The 25,918-nt window shown below is 36.9% G+C and overlaps 1 protein-coding gene across 4 annotated transcripts in view; it reads right to left on the reverse strand.

Moving 5' to 3' along the window:
- The window catches only part of PDPK1 (3-phosphoinositide dependent protein kinase 1), a 63,146-nt gene that overhangs the window by 28,707 nt on the left and 8,521 nt on the right, over window positions 1-25,918 (reverse strand). For 2 of the 4 annotated variants that reach the window (XM_079320552.1, XM_079320553.1), the window contains exons 2-14: window positions 23,537-23,806; window positions 20,092-20,134; window positions 19,766-19,903; window positions 18,421-18,565; window positions 16,010-16,107; window positions 15,195-15,270; window positions 13,678-13,746; window positions 13,097-13,193; window positions 11,605-11,778; window positions 10,967-11,184; window positions 10,106-10,163; window positions 8,945-9,097; window positions 3,192-8,343 (exon numbers count right to left, since the gene is read on the reverse strand). In XM_079320552.1, coding sequence (XP_079176678.1) covers window positions 8,236-8,343; window positions 8,945-9,097; window positions 10,106-10,163; window positions 10,967-11,184; window positions 11,605-11,778; window positions 13,097-13,193; window positions 13,678-13,746; window positions 15,195-15,270; window positions 16,010-16,107; window positions 18,421-18,565; window positions 19,766-19,903; window positions 20,092-20,134; window positions 23,537-23,806 — 1,647 coding nt within the window. In that variant the 3' untranslated portion in view covers window positions 3,192-8,235. Of the gene's footprint in view, window positions 1-2,780; window positions 3,049-3,191; window positions 8,344-8,944; window positions 9,098-10,105; window positions 10,164-10,966; window positions 11,185-11,604; window positions 11,779-13,096; window positions 13,194-13,677; window positions 13,747-15,194; window positions 15,271-16,009; window positions 16,108-18,420; window positions 18,566-19,765; window positions 19,904-20,091; window positions 20,135-23,536; window positions 23,807-25,918 lie in introns of those variants that run through there. The other 2 variants (XM_079320555.1, XM_079320554.1) reach the window with 2 other exon arrangements.

The following is a 25,918-nucleotide window of genomic DNA, read 5'->3' on the forward strand; positions in this document are numbered from 1 at the left end:
AATCCAGTACAGGATTCCAGTAGGACTCAAAAGGTGGACCCTAATCCCATTTAACAACTTCCCCAAGAATGGCATTCAAACACTAGCTGAAATGTCATAAATTTATTTCCAATTAATTGTCTTCATTGGGACCAATACTGGATCTGGATATACTCAAGTCATACCACCAAGATCTTCACTCAAGGCTGTATGCTCTAACATGAATATTTTTTAAAATGACATCATTTACATATTCTGAGCTCTGATAAAGGCAGCAATATGCAGAGAAATACAGTAATATTTGATACTAAATCTGGATTTATGAATAATTGTCTCCCCTATCACCGATACTTTTAAAATATTGAACTAGTGAATTTTTCACAAACTGTGTGACCTAAAAACTTTTGAGTGTCTGCAGACTAGCAGTACTTATCAGAAGTACATCAGTAACACAACCTACCTGACAAGACAGAAATCTCATAGACAAATGAAGTGAAACTGTTACTTCTTAGAATAATGAGTACGATTTAGATTTCTTAATGCTGGCAGTCAAGGTTATGCGACCAGCAAGCATGAATACTACTTCCAAAACCTTATTAACTAAGTTTGACAATCTCCTTCTTAGGGGAAAATTAAAAGAAGGCTAGAACAGTTTGCAAAAGAAAAACTGGTATGTAACTAAAATAGGAAGATGCTGCAACAGGGAAACATATGTAAATTATTAACAGTAATGCAGTAAAAACATTAAATTAAACAATGATGAAAAGGTGAGCAAGGCTCTGCTTGTCTATTTTGATGTATTAATCTCTAAACCAAGACTGAAATACTATGAAAAACAAGTCCTATTCTGAACAGTAACTATGACCACTACTGCCGATTTCTTTGCTGAATGAGTCTCAAACAGTTTTAAATACAAAGCTGTGAGTGATATTGTGGAACACACTAAATTCAGAGAGTCAATGTCATCTATCTTTCTCTATTCAACACCAGTTTTGCCACAGGGTGTGCCAAAGGTTAATCTTTCTTCCATTGCAAGTGAAAACATACCTGACAGCAAGAGACAGGCTGCCCTGTCCAACTCAACATTAGCACCTGAAGGACATTTAAAGGCCAATATGCTACCTTTCTTGAAGCCTCTCAGTTCTTTACAGTAGCAAGTATTAAGGAGATCACAGATTCATAGAATATCCTGAGTTGGAAGGGACCCACAAAGATCAAGTCCAGCTCCTGGACCTGCACAGCACAGCCCCAACAATCCCACCACGTGTCTCAAGCTCATGGCTTGGGGCCATGACCATTCCCTGGGGAGCCTGTTCCAGTGTTCAAGCAACCTCTGTAGAAAGAACCTGTTCCTGATATCCAACACAAACCTCCACCGACACAGCTCCATGCTATTCCCTTGGATCCTGTCACTGGTCACACAGAGCAGAGATCAATTCTGCCCCTCAGAAAGAAGGTGCACACAACAATGAGCCTTCCTGTGGCCTCCTCTTCTCCAGCTGAAGAAGCCAAGTGCCCTCAGCTATTTCTCATATGGCTTCCCCTTGTGAAACTTCGTGTTTCTTCTTCAGATACTCTCCAAGAGCCTTAGATCCTTTTGATACTGTGGTGCCAAAAACTGGCTACAGGACTGAAAGTGAGGCCAGAGCCCAAAACAGAGCAGAAGGGGACAACCCCCTCCCTTGCCCAGCTGGGAATGCTGGGCCTCCCATCTGCCAGAGCATACAGCAGTTCTTTATCTTTTAATTAAGAAACATTAGAGGAATGCTTTCCTACTCTCTCCCAAACAAAGACAGTTGACCTATCAGTAAGCCCTCTACATTTTAAAATTTACTTTTATAGGTTAGTTTTAGCTCTCCATTAAAAACCTCAACCAAAACCAAAGACGACAACAAAACAATTTCCACACCACCACATTTCAACCTTTTTTTCTTCTAACTCAGGAACATTACCTTCTGTTCCCTACCTTAAGTGTTCAAATATCCTTTCTGGAAGTTGTGCCTGAAAAAATGATGAAATCTACTAACATCACTGAAAAAAATTTCCAAAATTTATATATAATAAGCAACTCCTTATTTTCAACCTGTTGGTTATAGGGTTATAAGCTGTTCCTTTCTTTTCCCTAGCTGTACTGGACAACTTTTTTTTGCCTGTGATGCTCTAAAATCTCATTCAAAGCCAGCACTATATACTTTATATCCGTTACTACATATCACACCACAAATAAAATCCTAATTTTTAGTAAAAATGAGTCAGAGCAAATACAAAAATATTCACTCACTACTTGCTATCTATGCAATATTTTTCTCCAAGAATTGTTGAAAAGACAGAATGCTACGTCTAAGTGAGAGATTATTATCAAAAGTACTTTGCTCTGGTTCTTGTAATTGAACAAGAGAATAATGACAGTGCAGAAATAACACAATGTAAGTGCACGCAGATATTCCACTAAAACTAGACCCCGCCAGACATTAAAAATTACACAAGCGTACAAACGATACCGTGCTCTCCTGCTGTACTTAAGAGCACTTTTGTTATTCCCGAACCCAACTGCTTCGCACGACATCTTTCATTCAGCAGCACTCCTCAGCAAGAGTCCCTCCGCGGCAGCAGAGCAGTTCCTGCCACCCCTCTCCGCGGCGCCCCGCGCTCTCCGGCCGCGACCCGGCGGCCGCCTGGGCGGGCGCGGCCGCAGCGCAGCAGCCTCGGCGCGCCCGGCGGGAAGCGGGGCCGGAGCAGGGAGCGGCCGCGGGGGGAGCGGGCCCGAAGCGGGGAGCGGGCGCTGCAGGGCCCGCGCTCACCTTGTCCGAGTCCAGGTCGGGGTCGGCCTGGCAGAGGCGGAAGAGGAAGGACTTAGGGTCCCTGCAGAGCGTCTGTCGAGTGGTCAGGAAGCAGGTGCCCCCCACGTTCAGCCGGACCCACTTGCCGGGCCCCGAGCCGGGCAGCGGGGCCGAGCTACAGCGACGGCAAGGCCCGCCCGCAGCGAGGCCGCCGGCCGGGGGCACCGGGAACTCACAGTGGTTCTCCGCCGCCATCCTCGCCACCGCCGGAAGGGGCCGCCCCGGCGCTCCGCCCACCGGAAGCGGGAGGAACAGCGGCCCGGGCTGCGCTGCGGCCCCGGCGCTCGCGGCCGCGGCACGGTCGCCGCCGGCCCGGCCCCCGTGCCCCGGACCCCCCGCCCCACGGCGGAAGGAAGAGGCGGAGGCCGCGCAAACCCTACATGCCTTTATTACAGACTACCAAGCATAAGTGAAATCCGTCATCCAGTCACTAACTACACATCTATAGCACAGAGATCTGTCGAGAAGAGAACAAACATTAAATTATGAGATATGATTAAATCATTGACCAATAGAAAATTTATATAATAAAGCCAGAAAAAAAGGTGTAAAATATAGTTTACAATAATTATTCACATTCAAGGCTGTACATCAATACATACAACACCATGGCCCCGAACATGAACTCAATCCAAATAATTCATATATTAGAATTTAAATAACACAGACTGAAATAGAGGCCAACAAGAGCCAGCAAATAACCTTAGAAGAATAAAAATACAAAAGTGGGTATCTTATATCATTGCATTATTTGCTTCGGTTTCATGAGTTCTTGGAGGAGGGGAGATTGTTTTGTGGTTTGTTGAGGGGGTTCAGGGGTTTTGTTGGTTTGGGATGGGTTTTTTCTTTTTTCTGTACATCACAGTTACAGCTACAAACTAGGTAGAGCATAGTACACATGTAACTGACTGCCATCAACCTTAAAACAGCATACATATATCAAAACTGATTATGGTTGCTGATTCCTATTTTTTGTCTTTCATCAGATATAGTTATTTTCAGTTCTGCTACTATTTTGAACATTCACCACATCAAGTCAGTTAGTACATGGCCAGAGGAAGCTTTGTCAAATGGCAATCATCTACATACATGGCCCAGCTGACAGACAGATAGCTCTGTTGACCAGGGACTGGACTGAGAAAATGGCATGAAGCTGTGTCATGGGTGGTTTAGGACAGGTGTCAGGAAAAGGTTTGTCACCCAGACGGTGGCTCAACATTGGAACAGGCTCCCCACAAAGCAGTCACAGCACCAAGCTTGCCTGAACTCAAGAAGGTGTCTGGCACATTGCTAGGGAGTCCTGTGCAGGGCCAGGAGTTGGACTTGATGGGTCCTTTCCAACTCAGTATATTCTCTTTCTTCTAAAACTAGGCTATTGGGCTTAAGAACCTCTCCAACTGTTTGTTGCATTACAGTAATTTATTCTATAAAAGAGGAAACATTCTGAAATAATCAGTCATAAATGAAAACATGCTGTGTTGGTTCACTGAACTACCGGTCTATAAACTCACTTGATCAACTGATGGACAATCTGTATCATGGGGCTTTGCAGGAGCATTTCCATTTGATTCATAAAATACTACCATGAAATATTACAGGCATTCAGCAAAATTTCAGATATAAATACCACACCTATTTGTGCAATTTACTAGTAGAAAGAATGATCAGAATCCATCCAGAGGCCACATCTTTGGGCAAATATAAATACACAAGTTCTTTCCTCAGCAAGATGTTGAAATCAAATGTTTAGTCCACAAGCCAAATTAAGTAATTGTCTTGACTTTACTAACCATTCAAAAGAAAATGTGGGAAATTCTCACAATTTTTCAAAGTTCCCAGCACAAAATATAATTGTATAGAGCACACTAAATTAACCATCTTTAACAATGAAAGCTGATTAGAATCATCCCATCTTTGTTTCTATCCACAATTCTTTTCAGACTTATATATAGCAGATAATTCACAATTAAATCCATGTCAGAAGAAACAGAGCACAGTACTGATACTTTGATGTTTTCAGCACCTAAGTGCCTAGCAAATGGAATTGTAACAGGCAATACCAGTTTGCTAACAATGCCTCCACATCACATCTGAAGTGACTTTCTTAATACAAAACTGGACTTCAAGGAAAATGGTAAAAAACTAATTTCTCAGTTTATTAGTCTTAAACTTTTTGTGACTGAGCAGTAGTAGTTCATCCTTTTTTAAGCTCCACACCACAGAAAAAGATGGAATAAACACCTTTCTGAAGTTCAAATACCAAGCAAAGCAAAATTACAACATTATTGACCAGATTCTTCATAAATGATTGGCAGTTGTTCAAATGGCAAGAGATAGAAACAATCAACAGATTGGGTTTTCAGTAGGTCTGCAGTAAGGAGGAATCTTAAGAAGAGTCTTCAAGTACCTAACTTTTTTTTTCTGCTTTGAAAACCTTGGATTACAAGCAGAAAAATCACCTGGCCTATGTGCAGCTCTGAGAACCTCCCTTGCACATTTCATTCCCATGACGCACAGGAGCATTTAAAATGGGTACCAGCCCTTCACAGTATGCAGCACCTATCACACACATTTAAGTGGACGAACTGGTAAAACATACTTGAATCCATGACTGCTTTGTGATGCCTCATCCATACTCTTGCCACCTTTCAGATTCTACATATAGTCCAAGAAACAGAAATACCTCTCCCAGTAAAGTTCCAGTTCCTTTCCAAAAAAGTGGTAGCTAAGATTGGATTAGGAATACTGAAGTTCTAAGTGGAGTGATGCTTGCAAAAGATGCTCACAGCTTTCCAATCACAGCACTGTCAATTAAAAAAAAAAAAAAAAAAAAAAAAAAAAAAAGGCTTCTTGAATGCAGACATCAGTCTTCCAGATACCTTCTTGGCAGCTTACTGCTACAAAGATCTGGCTGGCTGAAATCTTTAGGTGGGCAGGATGAAAGCCTACTGAGAGATTTTCAAGGTGTGAAAAAACATAATTAATTTGCTATGGTAAAATGACTAAACATGTTTAAGCACACCTAGATTTCTACCTAGTTAACAAGCCAATGGAGGTCATTTTGCCAAACTTTTTACATGAGGCCAAGTTCTGTCACACTAAACAGCAGTGCCAAACTCTCCTATATAAAGCTGGGAATACATCTGGTCTAGATCTCTATACCAGAGACTAAATCCAAAAGTGGTAGGGTTGCCACCAGCAGACACAACACATGGCTGGAATTTGACAGCTGGAGAACAAATGGATAGCACTGCAACAGACTTAAAATACATGTCGTCTTGGTTCGAATGGCATATACAGCTTACTGCAGACATAGATCAAAGGTACACTGTGCTATTCAAATTTGAGTGACAAGGAGGGTACTTTCTATGTGATGAAATTTCTCATGATGCAAAGGGAACACTTTTCTGTCTTTCTTAGTCATTTGCAGGATCCCTTCTCTCCTTTAACATCAGACACAGTAAGCCTTCTCTCAGGTTTCTGTATATGGTGTGATACAGAAGACTACAGGAATGCAGTTGCTCCAAAAGAAAAGGCAACTGCACTGTCTCTTTTAAAGACTGGAAAGCTGAACTAACATCAACTTCAACCACTTAAAACAGTTTTTAAGAGACCAAAAATAAATCTCCTTCACCCTGTACAAGAAAATACTCAACATTCACATATTTTCTGAGAAATCTGGTAAGCTATTGTTTTTAAAATACTGCTTTTAGAAAACAGTGGCCTATGAGTTTTTCCAACATTGTAGAGAAACCTTTCTTTGGTGGAAGGAAAAGCACATCATAGTATAACAACTCAAAATGCAAAGTAATGGTATGTGTAGTGAGTGAATAAGTAGGTGTGATGTTTATACTGCTTTTAAAACAAGGAAGGAATGCCTTTGTCCAGACCTAGATCATTTCCGTCTGTAAGGTTTAGGAACACAGGCATGTTGAAAATACCACTGGGAAAGTTTTTTTTACCACACAGGAAGTCGTGTCTTTGTAGCACAACAAGAGATGTTTGACCATAAAAATAGTCATAATTTGAAGAGATAAAGGAGACAGATATGAAAAATATTCTCATTATATAGATATGCTTTAAGTACCATATATTTTCCCTTTTGTATCAATATTTGCCTTTGATTTTCTCACCAGATTACTTTATTATCTATATTTCAACTTCTTACATTTTTTCAAGAGTTCCTGAATGATTGGCCAAGGACCAAAAATAGAACTGACATCTCATTACACAATGAGACAAAAAAAGTCAAGCAATCAATTATACAAAGTTTTCACACTTCCTTGTCTACCCAAGTAAATAGGCTGGCCCCACTAAAATGCACAACATATGCACACCCTGGAAAGAAAGCTTCTAGGCCTCAATCTGCTGAAAAGGTGAAAAACTATTTACCATTTCAATCGTAGCCTTTTCTCCCCCATACTAACTAGTTCTCTTTTAGTTAGCATTAGTTAAAAGCATGCTGGCAAATTTATTGTCCCTCGATTAAACACACATATGACTTATATTAAAATTTAAACTTAATGTAAAAAATGCTTCAGAAGCAAACATTTCAATTTTAGAAATTTCAGTGCTATGTTCAGCATTTTACTCTCTCAAAAAGCTTTATCATTGGAGCCTGTCTTCCAGACAAATACATCTGATTCATTCACAATTACTAAAGTACCACACAAATCCTCAAACCAGAACTATGTTAGGAATTACACAAGGGTGCAACTGACCTGGCGACAAATGCCTTATACCAATAAGCTGGGAGACTGTGAGCAAAGAAAGAGAAAACAAAGAGGTGGTACTTAGGAGAGGCATATAAAAGCTCCCTGATGAAACAGTTGAATGATAATCTGAGAGTGACAGAAAACTCCAGCCCCATAAAAATGCAAGGCTGGTACATGATTCGTGTGTGTGCGTGTGGATTGGTTTTAACTCATTTAAGTGAAGCTGGTAATGCAAGGTCTATCCACTAGCTGGCAGCAGAAACTGAACTGAAGTGCACAAAAGCAAGATCTTCACTGCAATGATATGCATGTGGAAGCCTCAACAGAAGCACAAAGAGCGAGCAAAGTAACCCTGACTTCCATTAGGTTTTTGCTTGTCTTCCTTTTTTTTTTCCTTCTTAGAAAAAAAACAACAAAAAACCCAAAAAACCAAAAACAAAAAACCCAAAAAAACCCCACACAAACAACCCCCTCAAAAAAATCCCAAAACCCCCAAACAAATAAAAGAAGAAAACCAAAAACAGAAAACAAAACCAAAACCAAAAACTGAAAAACACCAAAAAAAAAAAAAACCCAAGAACATTTCAGATGTATGCTTCCCCTTGAGATGGCAATAGGTGGATTGAAAAGATTCTTCTGATCGGCTGCACACGGAGTTCTAGCAGCAAGAAGGGAAACTGGGAAATTTTGGATGAGCTTTACTATTTTGCAGCATTCTGGTGGTATCTGTGCCGCCAAACTTCATGTATCTTTTTGCACCATTTATGAGCATTCCCACTTGGGTCCATCAGGTAATATGTCCTGTTTGGCTATAAGTGAACAAGATTTTAATGATTACTCCAAACATAGTTTAACCAAAAAACAATAGCCATTCTGCACCTACCAATAAAATTATTATTCAGAATTAGTTCATTAATTTTCTGAAAGTTAAATGCAATTACAGCTATATAACACTATATATTACTGATTAACCATACATCTGGCACCTGAATATTTTTAAGCAATCAACTGACAATTTATTATACCCTCTCATGATTCACTACATACAAAGAGGGCAAAATTTTAGAAATCCTTAAGAACGTTCTTCAAAGCCCAAAATCCACTTATGGTTTATTTAAACACTAATAATAAAAATAAAGTTGCAATTTTGTGATAGATGAAATGCGCATGTCAGAGTGAGTTTTTGTGTAATTTTTGTTGCATCATTTGATTTTGTTCGGGGTTGTGGATTTAGTGCTTTTTTTTGGTTGACTTTGTTCAGGCTTTTGTTTAGTTTTGTTTTAAACTAGGACTATGAAATTTTGCATCTAAGCAATTATACTTTCTCCAGAAAAATCTTTTTGATAACTTACAGAAATTGTCCAAGGACCTTAGAGTAATTGACAAAGAAAATTCAGCAAATGAACTCACCGTGTGAACAAAAAATGTCTTAAAATTCTTGGCTTCTGGACGCAACTCTAAAGACCATGGAATTTCTCCTTTTAGAACTTTGTTGACAGGATCCACATAATACAGGTGGGGCCCTTCTGTAAGCAGCAATTGGCGCCGACGTGCAAACAATCCCTAACAAGAAAAGTAGAAGCAGCAACGCAAAAAAAGAAAAAAAAAAATTTCATAAGGGAATTAAAAATTAAACAACAGAGGCAGGATAAAAACAGCTCAGTGCCAGGATGGTATATTTGCATTTGGGGAAGTCTTTAATTTTACTTGACTGATTTGATCTCACTCCTTTTTTAGGGTGTTGCAATGCATTTCTACTGCATGGCAAAACACAAGTACTGTTTCGGGAAAGTATCTTCAAATTCTAGAAAAACATAAACCACCTAGAAGGAGAATCTATTTCTCAAAGAAATCCATAGTCATGATTTTGTAGAAAAAAAAAGACTACAAAGAAGCAGGTAGAAACTTAAGGTGAAAGAGAACCTTCTTTCCTCTAAAGCTGATGCAGACTATCCTTGCTTATCTGTAAACTGCTGAAGTTAGTACCTAGAGCTATTCAAATGCCACCTCTGCCTCTTTCAGGATAAAGGCACAAAGTCTGATCCAGGAAAAAGAACACATTTGAGAACAACATGAGCTTGTATTTCATTTTTTGGTAGTTTTGGTTCAAACCACATTCAGACATGCATCAAGAAAGTGTGTTTATTGGATTATATCAGACTGGGAGAAGAAAGATGAGCAAACACTCATTTGCTACAATCTCAAAAGAAAAGCATCAATAACAGATTTACTTAGGCTTTTCCACGAAATCAAGAGCAGATGACTAAATTTAAAAAAAAAAAAATCTACTCACTAGAAAACACTGAATCTTTGAAAATAACTTGTTCATAGGAGACAAATTGTTTAAACAAGGAAGCTTTAAAACAGGCTGTTTATCCATCTGCAAGTCAGGACCACAAGGGCACATGCCTGGGCACACTCAGACACATGACGGCACTCGGGCACTCTAGGGCGCACAAGGGCAAAGCTGGGCACACACGACAACCATCAGGCACACTTGGGCACACCCAAAAATTAGTTGAAAACTTTGACAGCTCAATCTTGTTACAGGAAATTAAGAAAAGCCCTTACCTTTCTTTTGTCCACTGGACCCATTTTTAGGATTAAGTTATTCTCTACAAATTGATGCCTTAGAAAAAGAAAAATAACTATTACTCCAGAAGTAATTCTTTCACAGCTACAACGATCAAGCAGTTTTTCATGTCACAACCTAGCATGTCCTTTTCCATGAGAGTCCTGAACAACTTTAGTACATGAGTTTTGGACTCTTCTTTAGCCCAGACCAGAGTTTTTTTCTAAAATTTGACAGGGGGTAAAAAAACCAACCAAACAAAACCAAACCCAATCAAAAAACCAGAACCGAAAAAACCCAACAAAACAAAAAACCAAACAAGAAAATTAACAAAACCAAATAAAACAGCAACAAAAAAATAAACAAGAAAACCCCAAACAAACCAACCAAAAATCCCCAAACAACCCCCCCATCCCACCCCAAGAACAACAACAATGACAAAAATCCACACAAGAGACTTCTCTAAGAGTGAAAAGAAGTGCTGTTACAGAGTTTGGAGGCATTTTGGTTAGATATCCACAAAGTATTATCATGCAAAAAATTCCAACAACTTCTGGCATCTGTAAAAAATAACCTTTTCTAGTTCTAGGACTTAGAGCGAAGACTCCGCAGCACAGGACAGCGTCAATCTGCCTATCTTATAAACACACTCCACATCATCTTCTAGACCTTGTAAATTTTAGAAATATAATATTAGGGTTTTGCTGCTATTGCTTTAAAAATAGAATCCAAGAAAAATCTAGTTGTTAATTGTACTTGAAAGTACTGAGAATGACAAATACTAATTTGAATCAAAATCACTTGTTTTTCAGGATTCTTTATTGATGTGCAAGTTATTTAGCTACATTCAAAGATCCTACCAAGGATTTCCACCAGCTTGTTTTGCCAGAAGTAACCTCTTTTCATCTTCAGAAAACTGTAAATCCAGCTCAAAGGAATTGTTGTCAAGATCATGAATATACTGTTCAATATTTCCTCCTGATGTCTGTGGTGTACTTGTCTCTGCAGCAGACAGTGAATGGGAAGAGGCAGAACTAGAAACTTGCATGCAACCGAACTGACTCAGGAGATTGTCATACTAAAGGAGGAAACAAAAGTGAAGTAATTAAATGTCTTTTATTAAAAAGCTTATTTTGCACTAAACTGTGGCTTTTAATTTTAAGCATGTTGTTGTTTATTTTGCTCTTGGGCAAAACCCCAGCCTACTCCCTGAAGATCAGCAGGTATTTATGCAAAGAAGTATGACTGATCAAAAGCAAGCCAGCCTTGTGTTTTCAAAATACTCACTTTATCAGAAAACAAATGCTGACTTAAGTGAAAATCTAACCAGCAATTTTTTTAGATTCTTAATAAATAAAATCATCATTAAAATCTAACTAAGTAGCTTAAGTAAAAATGTTTATCTTTCTATTATTTATTTATATTAATATTCAATAGTTATGCTATAATGGAAGTCTCAGGCAGCATCAGAGCTGAATATAGTAGTAGAAAAACATACATTTCCATAACAGTCTTCATCATCCTCTGACATAGCAGGTAAATACGCTGTAAGTTTAGGGGGTGTCTGAAGATGTAGGTTCTCCCACACAATAGATTCGAAGAAAGGGTGAGCTTTAAGAGGTCCGTATCCTCCCATTTCTTCACAACCTAATCGGTTGGCAGCATCTAGAACCTACGCAAATTAAAATTAAGATGCATAAAATAATGACAAAAGGCAAGCATTATTTGCCTTTGCAAAGCACCATGTGAAAGTGTAAAACCAGTTTGCCCCCCTGCCCTAAGCATACATATCTATAATATAAAGAGGTTGTTTATAACAAAAGATGTTATTTGTCAGTATGTCTCGTCAACATTTTCTACTAGATCAGCTCTTAGATCTAAGGATAGGAGCACTTCTTTAGGTCCACACATTTTTTTGGCTTTGCTTCTTTGTAAAGACTGAACCAAACATACAGAGAAGGCCTGATGAAGCACACCTCATTTAAGTTTAGTCCACCATCACATTCTAATGATGCAAGAAGCTGCAGAAACTATAGGTGGTGTCAAACATCAACTTCTCAAGCACCTCAAAATGACATAGTTCTCAGGACACAACCAGGTTAATGCAACCTGCACTTCACCATTCAGGGGACACTGGAATAGAATTGGCCACAGAATTGGTCCTGGACACTGGAACGCACTGCCAGGCCTTTTAGGCTCTATTCATCATCATCATCATCATCATCATCCACAAGGATAAGTGCTTCTTCCTCATCCCCTGATAATATGATAGACTATTGAACTTAAAAAAGCTTTTAACACCTAAAATGTTCTCTGCATATTCAGTTGAGTGTCATATATAATGAATGACTATAATCTCACTGATGGAACAGAACAATTTTTTTTTCCTACTTGTCAAACTTCACAGAAATTCTTAGGCTGATACTACTGAGACATGTTAAGCATAAGGTAACTGCATGCTAAAATGCAAGGCAACTGGATTTATACTGTAATGAATATATCTGCCTGTGATGTACAGAATGCTGTTTTCAACTAAATGATCCCTTATACAACTCAAAAACAATTAATCTGAGAACTATGTCAACCTAAGAATTTGAATCTTAATTTCTGCTTGTAATGCACAGTATCTAGAATTGTTTGCTTCCATTTCACAGAAAGATATTCCTTATCCATACTTGAGAATTCAGATTTTCAAAAAAAAAAAAATTTAAAAAGTTCTGTTTAATAACAGATGTTGATTTTCAAGACAGTCCCCTACACAGTCAATAATGCTCACAGATGTTCACATTATAAAATTTGCAAGAGTGCATAGAAACTTCCAGAAAAGAGAACAGCATAAGCTGAATGTTCCCAATGTCAAACAATTTAACGACAAATCAATTTCAGTGATACATTTTAGTTCAAGAAGTTAGGCATTGAGGTACTTGGTCAGTTATAAAACTGACCAAGACAAGCATACTACATTCAAGAAGAAAAGCACAAATATTTACCAATAGCTTCTCCACAAGGTCTTTTGCCTTGGGAAAAAATTTTTCTGGGAAGTCATATTCCAATTTTATTATCTTCTGGAATATAAGATATTCATTTCTGCAGAAGAGAAAAATATTAACTCTTGTTATTAATTCTTACGGGTCTTTCACCTTAACCTGAATAACCCAGATAAATTTTAAACAAGAAATCTACAAGTTAAGTTATATTCCTATAAATCTTCCTAGGGTGAAGGGGTACTACGATCCTGTAAGCACCAGATACTTGAACAATAACAAGAAAAGCTCAAATGACTCAGAGTGTTGAGGATATGCCTTAAAAACTTCTTCACCTATAGTGACATAGTTACCATCAGGGTACAAATGAAGTGTGAAATTCTAGGATAGCTTAAGGAATCTCCCTCTCAGCAGCTCTAGTTATATCTGTCTAGGCAACTTCATGGCATCAAAAAGGACAAATAACAGCAGGCATGACATCAACACCAGCTCTGCATCATGAAAATACTTAAGACCAGGTAGCAAGGTAAAAATCAGTCAGAGACAATATATTTATGATCCACATGTAAATAGCTCAAATCTCTTACCCAGCTCTAAAGGGAGGCAATCCAGCTACAAGTTGATATATTATACATCCCAGAGCCCAGAGGTCAGAGCTTCAAAACAAAGAGGAAAAAACATAGCAACCTTCTGTAAAAGAAATCTTTAAAATACAATTTAAAAAGAAACGTTCTTAACCTTCTGCTACTTAGAACATAGCATCAACCCAGTGCACAAATCTGCTTTGTATAATTTTCACACTATTTTCACTTCAGCCCTTGACAGAAGAGTAGGTGAGCAAGATAACTTTCAAAAAAAAAAAAAAAACCAAACTGTAGAGTAACAGTCCCACAAAAACTGGAAGACAGCTGAATTCTCAGTCAAAATAATGGGTATGTAATGACTCTGAATTCGTACTGATTATCCACATTATGACATTTCAAGGATTCATCCAACTTAATTCAATATATGTCCCTTCAGAGTTAAAATACTTTTCTCTAAATATCTGATTTTAAAACCCAGAATATATTACAATATTACAGTTTTTTACCTTTTTCACTTAATGCTTTTCTTAAGAGACAAACAAAAATACGGGCTATAAATGGTATGTGTGGGAAAGCTATGTTTTAGCACAGTGGGTAAAGGAAAGTTAAGTTTTAGTGTTTTGGCCTGAAAGAACACTTTTACCTTATTTTGTCTCAAGCTATCCATAGATTTGATTAAAGCTTCAAAATCCTCATGGAAGACAAAAATACTAACAAAGACTTAAAACTACTCAAATTAAGAGTTCTCTGTACAGGTGAAGCATTATGCAACTTCTAAAGGAGATGATATTCTGATTAAGTCTTTCCATTATGCAATACAGTCAAAAGCTCTTCACTAAAAAGATGTGAAAAGTCTGACGGTATCTCTATCACTTTAAGAAATGCTACCACAAATTGCTACACCTATTCATACAAATGATCCTTTTTACCTGTGATTTGCCATCAACTAGCTTACTCTTCCATCATTGCAATAAAAATAGATATACACATTCTGTAGGTTACCATCAACAAGTGATTTTAATGAGTTAAGCAATTTCTTAAGGGCATCGCTTATACCAGGCAGAGAGATGAACTTTTATCTGAAGTAGAATTTATGAAAGATAACTGCAAGTTCATCTAAATACAAGTGAAAGAAAGCTGCAGCCTTCTCAACTGAACAGTATGTGACATTCTGTTGTTACTACAGCAAGAAATACCACATTTGAGAAATCTTATATAAAACAGAATTAAAATAATTATATTACTTAGATAACAGAAAAAGTTTTTCTGATTTATGGGTAAGAAATCCAACTTCACCTTATACACCTCCTTTTCCAACAACACCTAATCCTGTTAGCAGAACTCTAAAAAGTATATGAACTGAGGAAACCCTCCCTCAGACAAGAAGCAATACTTGATAAGAAAGAATTTAAAACTCTATTAAAATACTCAAGCATCTTGTTTGCTTTCTTCATTTATCCCATCCTTTCTATTTGACAGTCAAGTAAAGAGTCAGTAAAGTTCTGGAATACAGTCCTCACCTTTTACAGGCAGATTTCTCTGTCAGCAGTTCTGGAGAAACATACTGTGCTGTCCCTACAAATGAGTTTGCCCGCGCTGTTAAGGAAATAGAAAGAAATAAGCAAACACACACTTATGCATAAGCCAATACACCCCTTCCCCATCCAGTTAGGGAAAAAAAAAACCAAAAAGGCAATCCACTCCAAATTACATAATGCTGCAAAGAACTCATGAGAATTTAACTCTACCTATCCACAAAACCTGCTTGGAAGAAACAAATCCATCTCAGGGATACCTATTTGGTTCAAGAAGCTAGGCATTTAGCTACCTACTTAGTTATAAAGCCTACCAACACACGTTTGCTATAGTGAAGGAAAAAAAGCCGACTGAATTCACTTCAGCCTAGAGCTTTTTTTCAGGCATTGTTTGCAGCACCTATTTAGGCTGTTAGTAACATCTGCAGATACATTAATTCTACAAGCTTCACATTTGTGCCATTCTGTCAGCCACTGGAGTTAAACTTTTAAGCAGAGTTAAAACGTACTGTATAAGGTGACCAATTGTGTGTATTCTTGTCTTGCAAATGAAAACTAAGTAATCTAAAGTAGCTCAACCTCCCAGTATATTTGGTAATCTAGCTGGTATTCCACTACACCAAACATTACCACCTCTGACATAATCTAAGTAGGGATCTTCAAAACTGTTTTGAGATCTTTTAGGAATTTAGATGAGGTAAGGATATTTGAAGGTTACAATCTTGTAAATACAGCATATGTACATTTTCAAAGGATCACTTGCTATAATTATTGATGTCACATAATGAATAATGGCAAACCTTGTCTGCTATCTGCAGATAATACTTTTGCTGTTCCAAAGTCTGTTATTTGAATGTGCATATCTTCATTTAATAAGATGTTCTCTGGCTTAAGGTCCCTGGAAAAGACAGATTTTTATATTCAAACAGCATAAAAATTAAAGTTGAAAAACTGTCTATTGACTGAAGTACATGCTATAATAAATGATGCAGTCATTCTATAAACATTGTTACAACAACTTCTCTAACTTGTAGCTGTCAACCTGCAGACTAACAGATTTTGGTACATCCATTAATTAATTTTTTTAAAAAACATTAAGTAAATAATCATCTCAAAACTATGCTACCGTGCATGTCACATGTCCAAAAATTTGAAAAAACAAAACCGACAAAAACCCCAAACAAATCCCAACAAAAACTCCACCTCACAGAAACACACACAAAACCCCAAGCCCCTTGGCTTCAAAGCCTTAATTTAAATAACATCTGACAGACTGATATGGCATTAAGATTTACTATGTCTGTTTCCTCAGTGCAAAACTCCAGTTCGTCAAACACTGGCAAACCCAGCCCCAGCTAAATGTCCTGACTAGCTAAGAACCTAGATCAGCTCCATGCATAATCTAAATTTCAAATGCATGCATACCATTTGCACAGACACTGCCTGATTCTGAACAAAATCAGACTTCACAGTATCACAATAGATAGCAGTAGAGAGTTAGATGTCAAGAGGTACATCAGAAACAACTTAAGAGCATTTATTTACGCTGATATGATATGCCTTAGCATCAAGTTTCCTTAGTCAATCCAAAAAAAACCTACATACTTCCCTCCTAAGCAGAATCTTCGAATGCTCATAAAGAAATCTAGCAGCATGGAAGTTGTTTTGTTTGACTGGTAAGAAAAAAAACCAGTAAAAATTGAAAGCTGTTTCTGTCAATCACTGTGCAGCATTATTTTCTCCAGATTAAAGCCTCCTACTACGGAAAAGTATGATCTGTACAGTTTAAAGTCTGGAAACTAGTACAGGGAGCAATAAACCATAAAAATCCTGTTGATTTTCCTGTGCCTGTCCTAAGAGAGAAGTAGAAAGTACATTACTGGAATGGACGCTTTTAACAGTTCTGTGTAGGGCTTTTCAAAATACATATGTATGTAGATACATTGTACTCTATACACACTTTATATATCCTGTTTATATAATATATACATTAATACTGAACTATGAATCTATAGCTGTAGATCTAGATACAAAGAGAGATATCTGTAATAAATTTTTCAGGGTAGCCTGACATCTTAAAGTGGTTTTATCTCATGTCCTATTTCTACAGTCAGCAAAAAATCCTTAGAGTTTTCAGGCATTGCTAGAGCTGTGTCCTCATAAACTTCATACTAAGTTCTCTAATTGCACAATTTCAGTTTTCTTTTGAGCTCCTCATAGGGCCCTTCATATAAAAACAAATATAAAGCAGCTCTTCTCTAATTTAATGTTTCCAATATAGTTTTAGTAACACTGACAATCATACTACATCCATTTTATAGGCATTATCTCAGCCTAAACACACAAACTGTAAAATCAATGTGAAACTGGGAGATCTTGAGCTCTCCCCCACCACTTTAGAAAATCTTACACTTTCAGTACTTTCCACATCAATCCCCCTCAGATTCTAATTCAAATTATTCCACAAAAACTTGCATTGAAAAGGAAAACTGTTCTTGCAATAACTGAAAGAAATAATGCTACTAGAATTATAATTAGTCAGCTTTTTGCCAACTAGCATCTAGTGTCCCATGACAACTGCTTGGTAACCTAAACCCAATAGATTTCTTACCCGAAAAGAAGTTCTGCAGCTCAGATGTCTGACACTTAAAGCTTTATTTAATAAACATGAATGACAAGACATGATTATCCAAACAATGTATTACATCAAGAACTTTGAAAGTACTACTCAAACTTAATTTCACCACTTACCTAGTTATTATGCAGCTTTGTTGACATTGTTCACCCAGTGCAAATTGATATAGATTAATTTTACTTGATGATATAGTACGCATTAAGCCACACACAAAAAGAATTCTAGTTACTTTTGCTACACAACAGCACAAGAAAAAAAGTAGCTAAGCAAAAATTAAATTTCTGGTTTTCAGGCCAACAAACAAAGCTTGAAAGACAAGCTTTTGGTAATATCAGTTCAAGGCCAGGTTTTCTTATGTTTTCCTGCTCTAACAGTTGGTATAACAGCGATGGGCTCTTCTCAAGTTCGCTATGTTTAACTACTGATCTTAACCATGATAGGGCTGATCAAATGTAATTTGTGCTCTTCAGCTTTCCACAAAATACACCTTTGCTTTTAACCTCACAGAGAACATTTATAGAAAAAAACCCCACCTCTGACATGATCAACTGCATGTCTGTCTCGATTTTGTATTACCTGTGAATTATTCCTTTGCCATGCAAATACTCCAGGGCTGATACAATTTCAGCAGTATAAAACCTTGTACAGGTCTCATCAAATGAGCCAATTTTGCGTATATATTTTAGCAGCTCTCCATTTTTGGCATAACTAAGTCCGAAATCTGAATGTAACTTAGTTAAGGTTTCTCTCTAAGCCAGTCTAAAACAAAAATCCCCACACCTTATTCCAAAGAGAAGAATACTAGTAAAAATACATGAACAACAGGAAAGAAGTCAATTAATTTGAAACTTTACAAGTAGCAACCCCAAATAATTTCTTAAATATATTAACAGCCTAGGACATGGGTCCAAATTTCTTAGGATAGCAAAAACTACATAAAGGTTAGCTTTGTAGTTTTTCCAGAGTGACCTGAATAATTAATTTAAATTACATAAATAATTGCCCTCAAAGAGTTATTTACAGTAATAACTGATAGAAGTTAAAAATTGTCCCATCACCTGGAAATTACCAGAGCAAGTATTTACATTAAAAAGAGGCCTTGTGAGCTCATACTATATGATACATAAGGCTTGCCAGTACTACTAGCAGCTTCTAGGAAAATCAGAAAACTACTTATTGACCCCAGAAATAGACTGATCTATACCTTCACGCTTGGCACAGCCAATTCCAAGTAGGAGGTTCAAGAGTAAGTTCACATAATTAACATCTTCTTCACAAAGTTTTTTAAAAAAAAAAAAAAAAAAAAAAGCAGCAAAAAGCCAACAGCCATGAGCTTCCAGGATGAAACTGCACTTTGCAATCACTGCTAGAGAGATCTAGGGGAACAGAAGCCCAAACAGAGGATTCAGACTATTCTATAAGTACCTTCATCTTTACATAAAAAAACCCTTTTAATAATAGCTCTAATTGTAGAAATGAAACTAGTAAGAAATATAGCTGGCTACCCCTATTTTAAATGCAGGAATTACTGTGTTTTACTACAGATAGGTAAATAGATAGATATACACACACATATACATCAGCAATAAAATACTTCTAAAATGCTTCTCATACCCATCAATTTAGAAATTTTAAATTATTTTAAACTTGGATTGTTACAAGTCATCCTTCAACATTTACCACATGGACAATTTTCCTGTCCCACAAGACACCTGCTCTTTTCTTTGAGAGGACCCACTCATTTGATCTGCTTAATTTCTGCTAAAATCATGACTACAAAAATTGCATCACTTACACTAGGGCATTTTAAATAGCTCAAGTTATTTCCATCATTTCTGTTAGATCATTTTTCAAGGAATCAAAACTGGACATTGTTACTCCTAAGAAAGTGTTACAGCAACTTTTAATATGCAAAGGATACATAGCTTTTCATCATCCTGAAAGGTGAAGTAGAGTTTCACAAAAAAAGGGTGATCCAGACGGGACATTACATCTCTCTCTCGTGTCACATATGGTACCTTGTTTTCTTTTATGATATGACGTTTTTCTAGAATTTTAACTTAATGAAAAAAGAGAGAGTAAAAATGCAAGAAGTACAAGTAAATGAAGCCCATCTTATTCTGGAGTTTTTTGGTAACATATACTTAACACGAAATCACTAATCTGTTCCTTCAAAAGGTGCTTTGTAACTGGAGTTCATTGACACTGTATTTTCAAAAAGTGCATGTTAAAGGAGTCAATACTTACTGGCATATTCTCTAGAGCTTGCCAATTCTCGAGCCAAGACAACCTGTTGCCAGAGGAAAGAAAGCATATTGTAACTGGTCACTAAACACATACACTAATATAGATCTTCCAGGAAATGTATAGAATACAGCAAAATATTTAAGCTCGTGTTCATATTATGCTGGCTTCAGCAAGACTTCCGCAGAAACCCAGTTCAGCAGATCAATGCTTGCTTTGCCAAAAGACTTACACATGTAAGAGTGTAAATACAGAACTACTATTTTCCAGAAGAACTCTGAATATTGTAAGTTAAGTCAAAGTAAATTGCCAAATTTTCTTAAAGGAGGGAACAAAAGCAACAAGCACGCTGAGGAATAGTCATAAAAATAATTGTCATAGTCTTTTCCTTAATGCAGATGGAAAAGATTGAAAGAAAATATATCTGAGAGTGCAAAAGTAAGAAGTGAGAAAGAACTTTCAACTACTGACAAATTGTTAAGAAAAATATTTAAATAAAAGGAACAGAAGATTTCCAATTAGTAGAAGCAAGGAATGAAATTTCAGGCAAGCAGGTTTACATTTTTAAAGAGAAAACTTTTGAATTAACACAAGACCATTTTCAAGAAAGAACTTACAAAAAACAATTTTAGAGACAATCTGAAATGTTCTCTTGCATGAATCCAAGCAATAATCTTGTAACAATTGAGGAATACAGTTCTGTTTTTCTCATTGTAACTCTATCTCCATTTCAACACCTTGCTAAAATCTGAACTTTATACTGTTTTTTTAATCACTGCACCAGGCGTGCTTCTAATCCCTTGCAAAATCAATTATAACAGAGTACTCCAAAATATTACTGCACACTTGATGCTAAATGTTGGGTATTTAGGCAATCTAAATAAGGTATGTTTTCAGATGAAAGATGTGCATGTAGTTGCACTCTTCAGTACTAAAAAATTGACCTCAGTTCAGTAGCAATAGGTACCCTTAATTTTCTTTAAAATTTCATCTCCTAAAAACCAATTGAAGTCTACAGTACTTGATCAACGAACATTTCTATTAGAAACATTAGAAACAACCAGTCTGTTAACACCTGCATCTCCACATAAGGAATTTTTAAGAACCTTCTGTGTACACATGTAACACTAGATAAGATGGGCAGTTGAATGAGAACATTATTAACTTTTCTAATCTTTATAGCTAGGTTTCATCAACCATATCTACAATGAAAGCTTCTGAAAGCAGGTCAATTTAATAGGCAGTTATTAAATAAAACCCCACATACACAGAGATCATACTCAGATGGCAGAAGGGATCAGCTGACACAGATGAAAATACATCTTGGCAAATTAAGCTGAAGACTGACTCTTTCCCAGTTCTACACTGTATCAAAATTTTTCCATTGCATTTCACAGGTATTACCCACATACATTGATATTGAACAGCTGTGCTCTAAGTACACTGAGCACTTACCTGACAGCCAGAGTACTTTGGTACCCTCAAGTTCCTTCCTCACTAAATAAATCTGAGCATATAATATATTTTAATTTCCTCCTAACAAATAATCCAGAAAACCACAGTAGAAATGAATTTAAAAAAAACAAACAAAACAAAATAACCTCAGAGGTACATATTAATATAATGTCTCTGTTATCAGGGGCCTGAATCTTATCCACCCTATGGAAGAAGTAACAGAAGTAATAATAAATGTAAATTCTATAGAAAGAAATTAGACATTAGCTGGATAGCTTAAAAAAAGAAAATAACTAACAGAAAAACAAAAGCATTCACATAACATGTAAATGCGTAAGTTGTAAATTCAGATAACAGCAAGGCAAAAAAAGTCATTAAAGATCCCAAATCGAAGGAAGGGGAGAGAGGTAGAGCAGAGAACCTCAGAGGTTACAAAGCAGTAATAACTGGAATCATGACCAAGCCCCACTGTATACTTGAACAAACACTTCAGACTACCAGAGGTTAAACCTACATTTAAGAACTGGTTTGGGCCAGATAATCATACTTCCTTAGAGCTCCTCTTTTTAAGAAATGACTCATTTATAGATGGAGACAAAACCAATGTGCAAACCCACCCAATAGAAGAGGTGAGCTACACAACATGCCTCCTCAATCATGAGAATTATAATTTTTCCACCACATAACAGTTATTATCCTGAAAGAAGCTTGAAGCTGTCTACAAAGCAAGTAAATTCTCAGTTTAAAAGAGCAGAACAACAAGTAGGAGGCTCTGCCTTTGTGTGTTTTTTAATATCAGGCCAAGAAGTTGCTGCTGCAGAATATGGGTCCAAGAAGTTGCTGCTGCAGAAGAAGATCCCACAAAATTGGAGAGTGCTCTGAAGCAAAACCCTGAAGCCACATCATGTGCATTTCTGTTGAATTTAAAATGCAGCCCTGGCACTAGGTATGGGTTTGTGGTAGCTTAACAGAGTCCAAGAAAATGGAATATCTTCATTATGACCTTGAAGAAAATGTTTTAATCTGAAGATGTCATTGGATATACAGTAATATGAAGGCCCCTGCTTTTTGAGATAAACACTTTTCAGTTAGAATATTGGTGAGGATCTTGGGGAGTACAGTCAGATATCTCAGTCTACAAACATGTTTAATATGAACAAATCATACAGTTTTTAACAAAATGTTTTGATAACAACAAAGATACATTCCCTACAGATCAAATGCTCTGAAGTCGATATATCAGAGGGTTGTGCTGTCATCCAGGGAGACAAGTAGCAGAACACTGGACAAAAGTTTATTCAGAGTCTGGGCTAAGCCCTATGAATTTTTCTACCTACATGGATCACAGCATCAACCTTCAGAGACCAAAAGCAGGAAAGAAAAGTGCATTGCTAAAGCAATGCAATATTGTTGTGGTACACACAAACCACAACAACTCTCTTGGATTCTTTAGGGAAACCTGCAAGTAATGCAAACTATGTGTTTGAGCACAAATTACTAGGAGGCCTGCATCCTAAACACTGCAGTAGGCTGTACTGGAACAACCAGAAAACCCCAACATTTAGAGACCTACAACCAAAAATTGTATACAACGCATATCATATGAAAAAGACATAGAAATATTATTGTCTTACAATGGGGAAACTATCAAACCATCAAATGAAAGTATTAATCGTTCCATGGTTTCATTAAGGTTACATTTAAGTCATTCATATTTGAGCAATGCTGTGGATGTGAGAAACAAATAATTTAAAGCTACTGAACACAAACATACTGACTGTGACTCACTAAGTCCTCAAGGACTAGAGGCTGAGAAAGAATACTGGAGAAGTATCAGTGACCTTTCTTTCAAAAGGATCTAGCAGTACCTCCACTATGTCCTTCATTTACTCTTCAAACTGTTTTTTCCACATTTCAATCTCATCAATCTTACACAACAAATGTTCAAGTTTATCTAAGATAAACTGTCACTTCTTATAAAAAATAAAGTTACCGTTGAAAAAGATCCTTCACCCAGAATTTTCCCAAATTTGAAGTCATCAGGTCGTTTCTTTCGAGGCTGTGGAGGCTGCTGTCCCATATGTTGCTGCAAGGAGTTTGAAGTAGATCTTGATTCAGGTGCTGTGCCCTCCATGTTAGATCCCTGCCTGCTGCCACAACTGGAAATGACAGATGGAGTGCTGGAATCTGCTTGGTTCCTCACCATTGAAGGGGACGAACAGGAGCATAACACCACGCTTGACTGGATTGGAACAGCATCATACTGAGAAGAGAAATGAAACTATTATTATTCCCATACAAGGATCATAAAAATTCTTCTTCGAAAGGGTTATCATTAAAAATCTCTTTAGGAGAGAATATAAATATTTATTTTGGAAATGGCAGCTGCAATTTGATAAATAACTCTATTTAGTCATGCTGTCATATACTCATAGGTCAAACCTCTGAACACTAGTTTAAGAATGCTTGTTTTAAACACAAAAAAATGCTTCTAACACCAAGTTATCAATTTTCATGGTATCTTCTCCTACTAATAGCATGACCTTAAATTTCTAGTCATGCAACAAATACCTGTATTTACCAGTAACATTAGTCCAGATATCCAAGTTATAATGAACTCTAAATGAACATGAAAACTTTAATGGAGACAAAGGACACATTCTTAATTTTTTACATGGAATTTGACCTTCTCTGGTAGTATTTATCTTTAGTACACACTGGGGAAGTACAAAAAGAAATGAGATAACATAAAAAAGGCAGATCAGCTGTAAGGTTCAATAAATAGCAACACCTAAAGCTTTTTTTGAAGAACACTCTGATTCATGACCTTTTAAAATAAGGGAGATTGCACTACTTAAATTGTACATACAGCCACATAAAGACAACCCAACTGCAAAACAAAAAGAACAGATATAGCCCGGAAAATAGCAAATACAAGAAGACACACATAAAACTGATTAATGTAATATACAAAGCAAATTGTCATTTGGTACCCTTTTAGCACTTTTTCTCAAGTAAGATCAAGGAACCTTGTCAAGTTGCTTTCCATCTCTTTTGGTAATATACCTCAATTAGTCTTTCAGGGACTGCTTCTGATGTTTTACTTGAAACTGGCCGCAAAATACAAAAAAATAGGAGAGCTCTGCTGAACTACTGCCGATAAAAAAAAAAAATTGTATGTAAACAGAGGAAATATTTAAGAAAGTTAACACTATGGCTGAATATTTTTTTAAAATCTCAGTATTCTAACATACATCTAGCAGATTGAAACTATGACTTAATGAAAATCACCTAATCTCAAAATAGATGCACTGTATAACCATGTCAGAGAGTCTGCAATATACATCATGTTGCCAAATTAAAAATTATTTCTCACAAAACGAATTTTTTTACCTCATTAATTTCACTTTAAAACAGTTTTCTGCATTTTTGTCAGAAACCACCTTAGAAGGGAATTGGACTGCCACTCACTCATGCTCATGGTTCTTAAGGAACCTAACTCCCAAACAAGCGATTCCTCACCTGGCTGTGTTCTGTGCAGTAAAGAAAAGCTGCCTTTATTTACTGCTAAAATTGATATTATTATTATCCACAAACACATTAAAGCATATGTGCTACAGGTCACAGCTCCTTTTATGCCGTACACTCATATATATTTTAGCTGACACCTTCTGCAGACTAACTATTGTCCCCAGCATTTTCATATCCTAGATGAATCACCTCTCCCTCCGACAGCTACTCAAACAGCAGTGCATGTAAAGACACACTAGCTAGAATAAAAACACCCTTTCCTAGTAAGACTGCAGCAAGACTGACACAAGCATGAGTTCTCAGCAACTTAAGTCATGTCAGTATAAAACCACCCCATTAAATGAAATACAATAAATAAAACAGACACACATACTAAATATCAGGATCTAAACTATGAACTGGCTCCAGTCTCAAATAAGCAAATGAAGTTTTACATGTAAATAAAGCAGTAGCATTGCAGGGGGGTTTGATTAGATTCAACATCTAGCAAGATCACTTGAAAAAGCAAACAAGCAAAAAAACAATCCACTACAAAAGAATCAGAGAGCACTGTGAGAAAGGGGGGAAAGGTGCTGGATACAGTATATTTCCTTACACAGCAGCTGAAACTAAGTCACAATGAATATAAAGTATAGAAAAATCCTGAGGGAAGAGACAGAAGTAGAGGACTTTGTAGGAAGAAAAGGTTATTTTCAGCCAGGGTATAACCTCAATTAGTCCCCTGACTTTCTCAAAGGAAAATTAAGATTAGGAACAAGGAGAACAGATATACATGCAGTAGATTTAAAAGGATCAGTTACCTAAGAAATTACACAACTATGCAACTAGGTCTGTTATGCTGCAC

The sequence above is a fragment of the Erithacus rubecula genome, assembly GCF_903797595.1.
Source record: "Erithacus rubecula genome assembly, chromosome: 17".
Lineage (NCBI taxonomy): Eukaryota > Metazoa > Chordata > Aves > Passeriformes > Muscicapidae > Erithacus > Erithacus rubecula.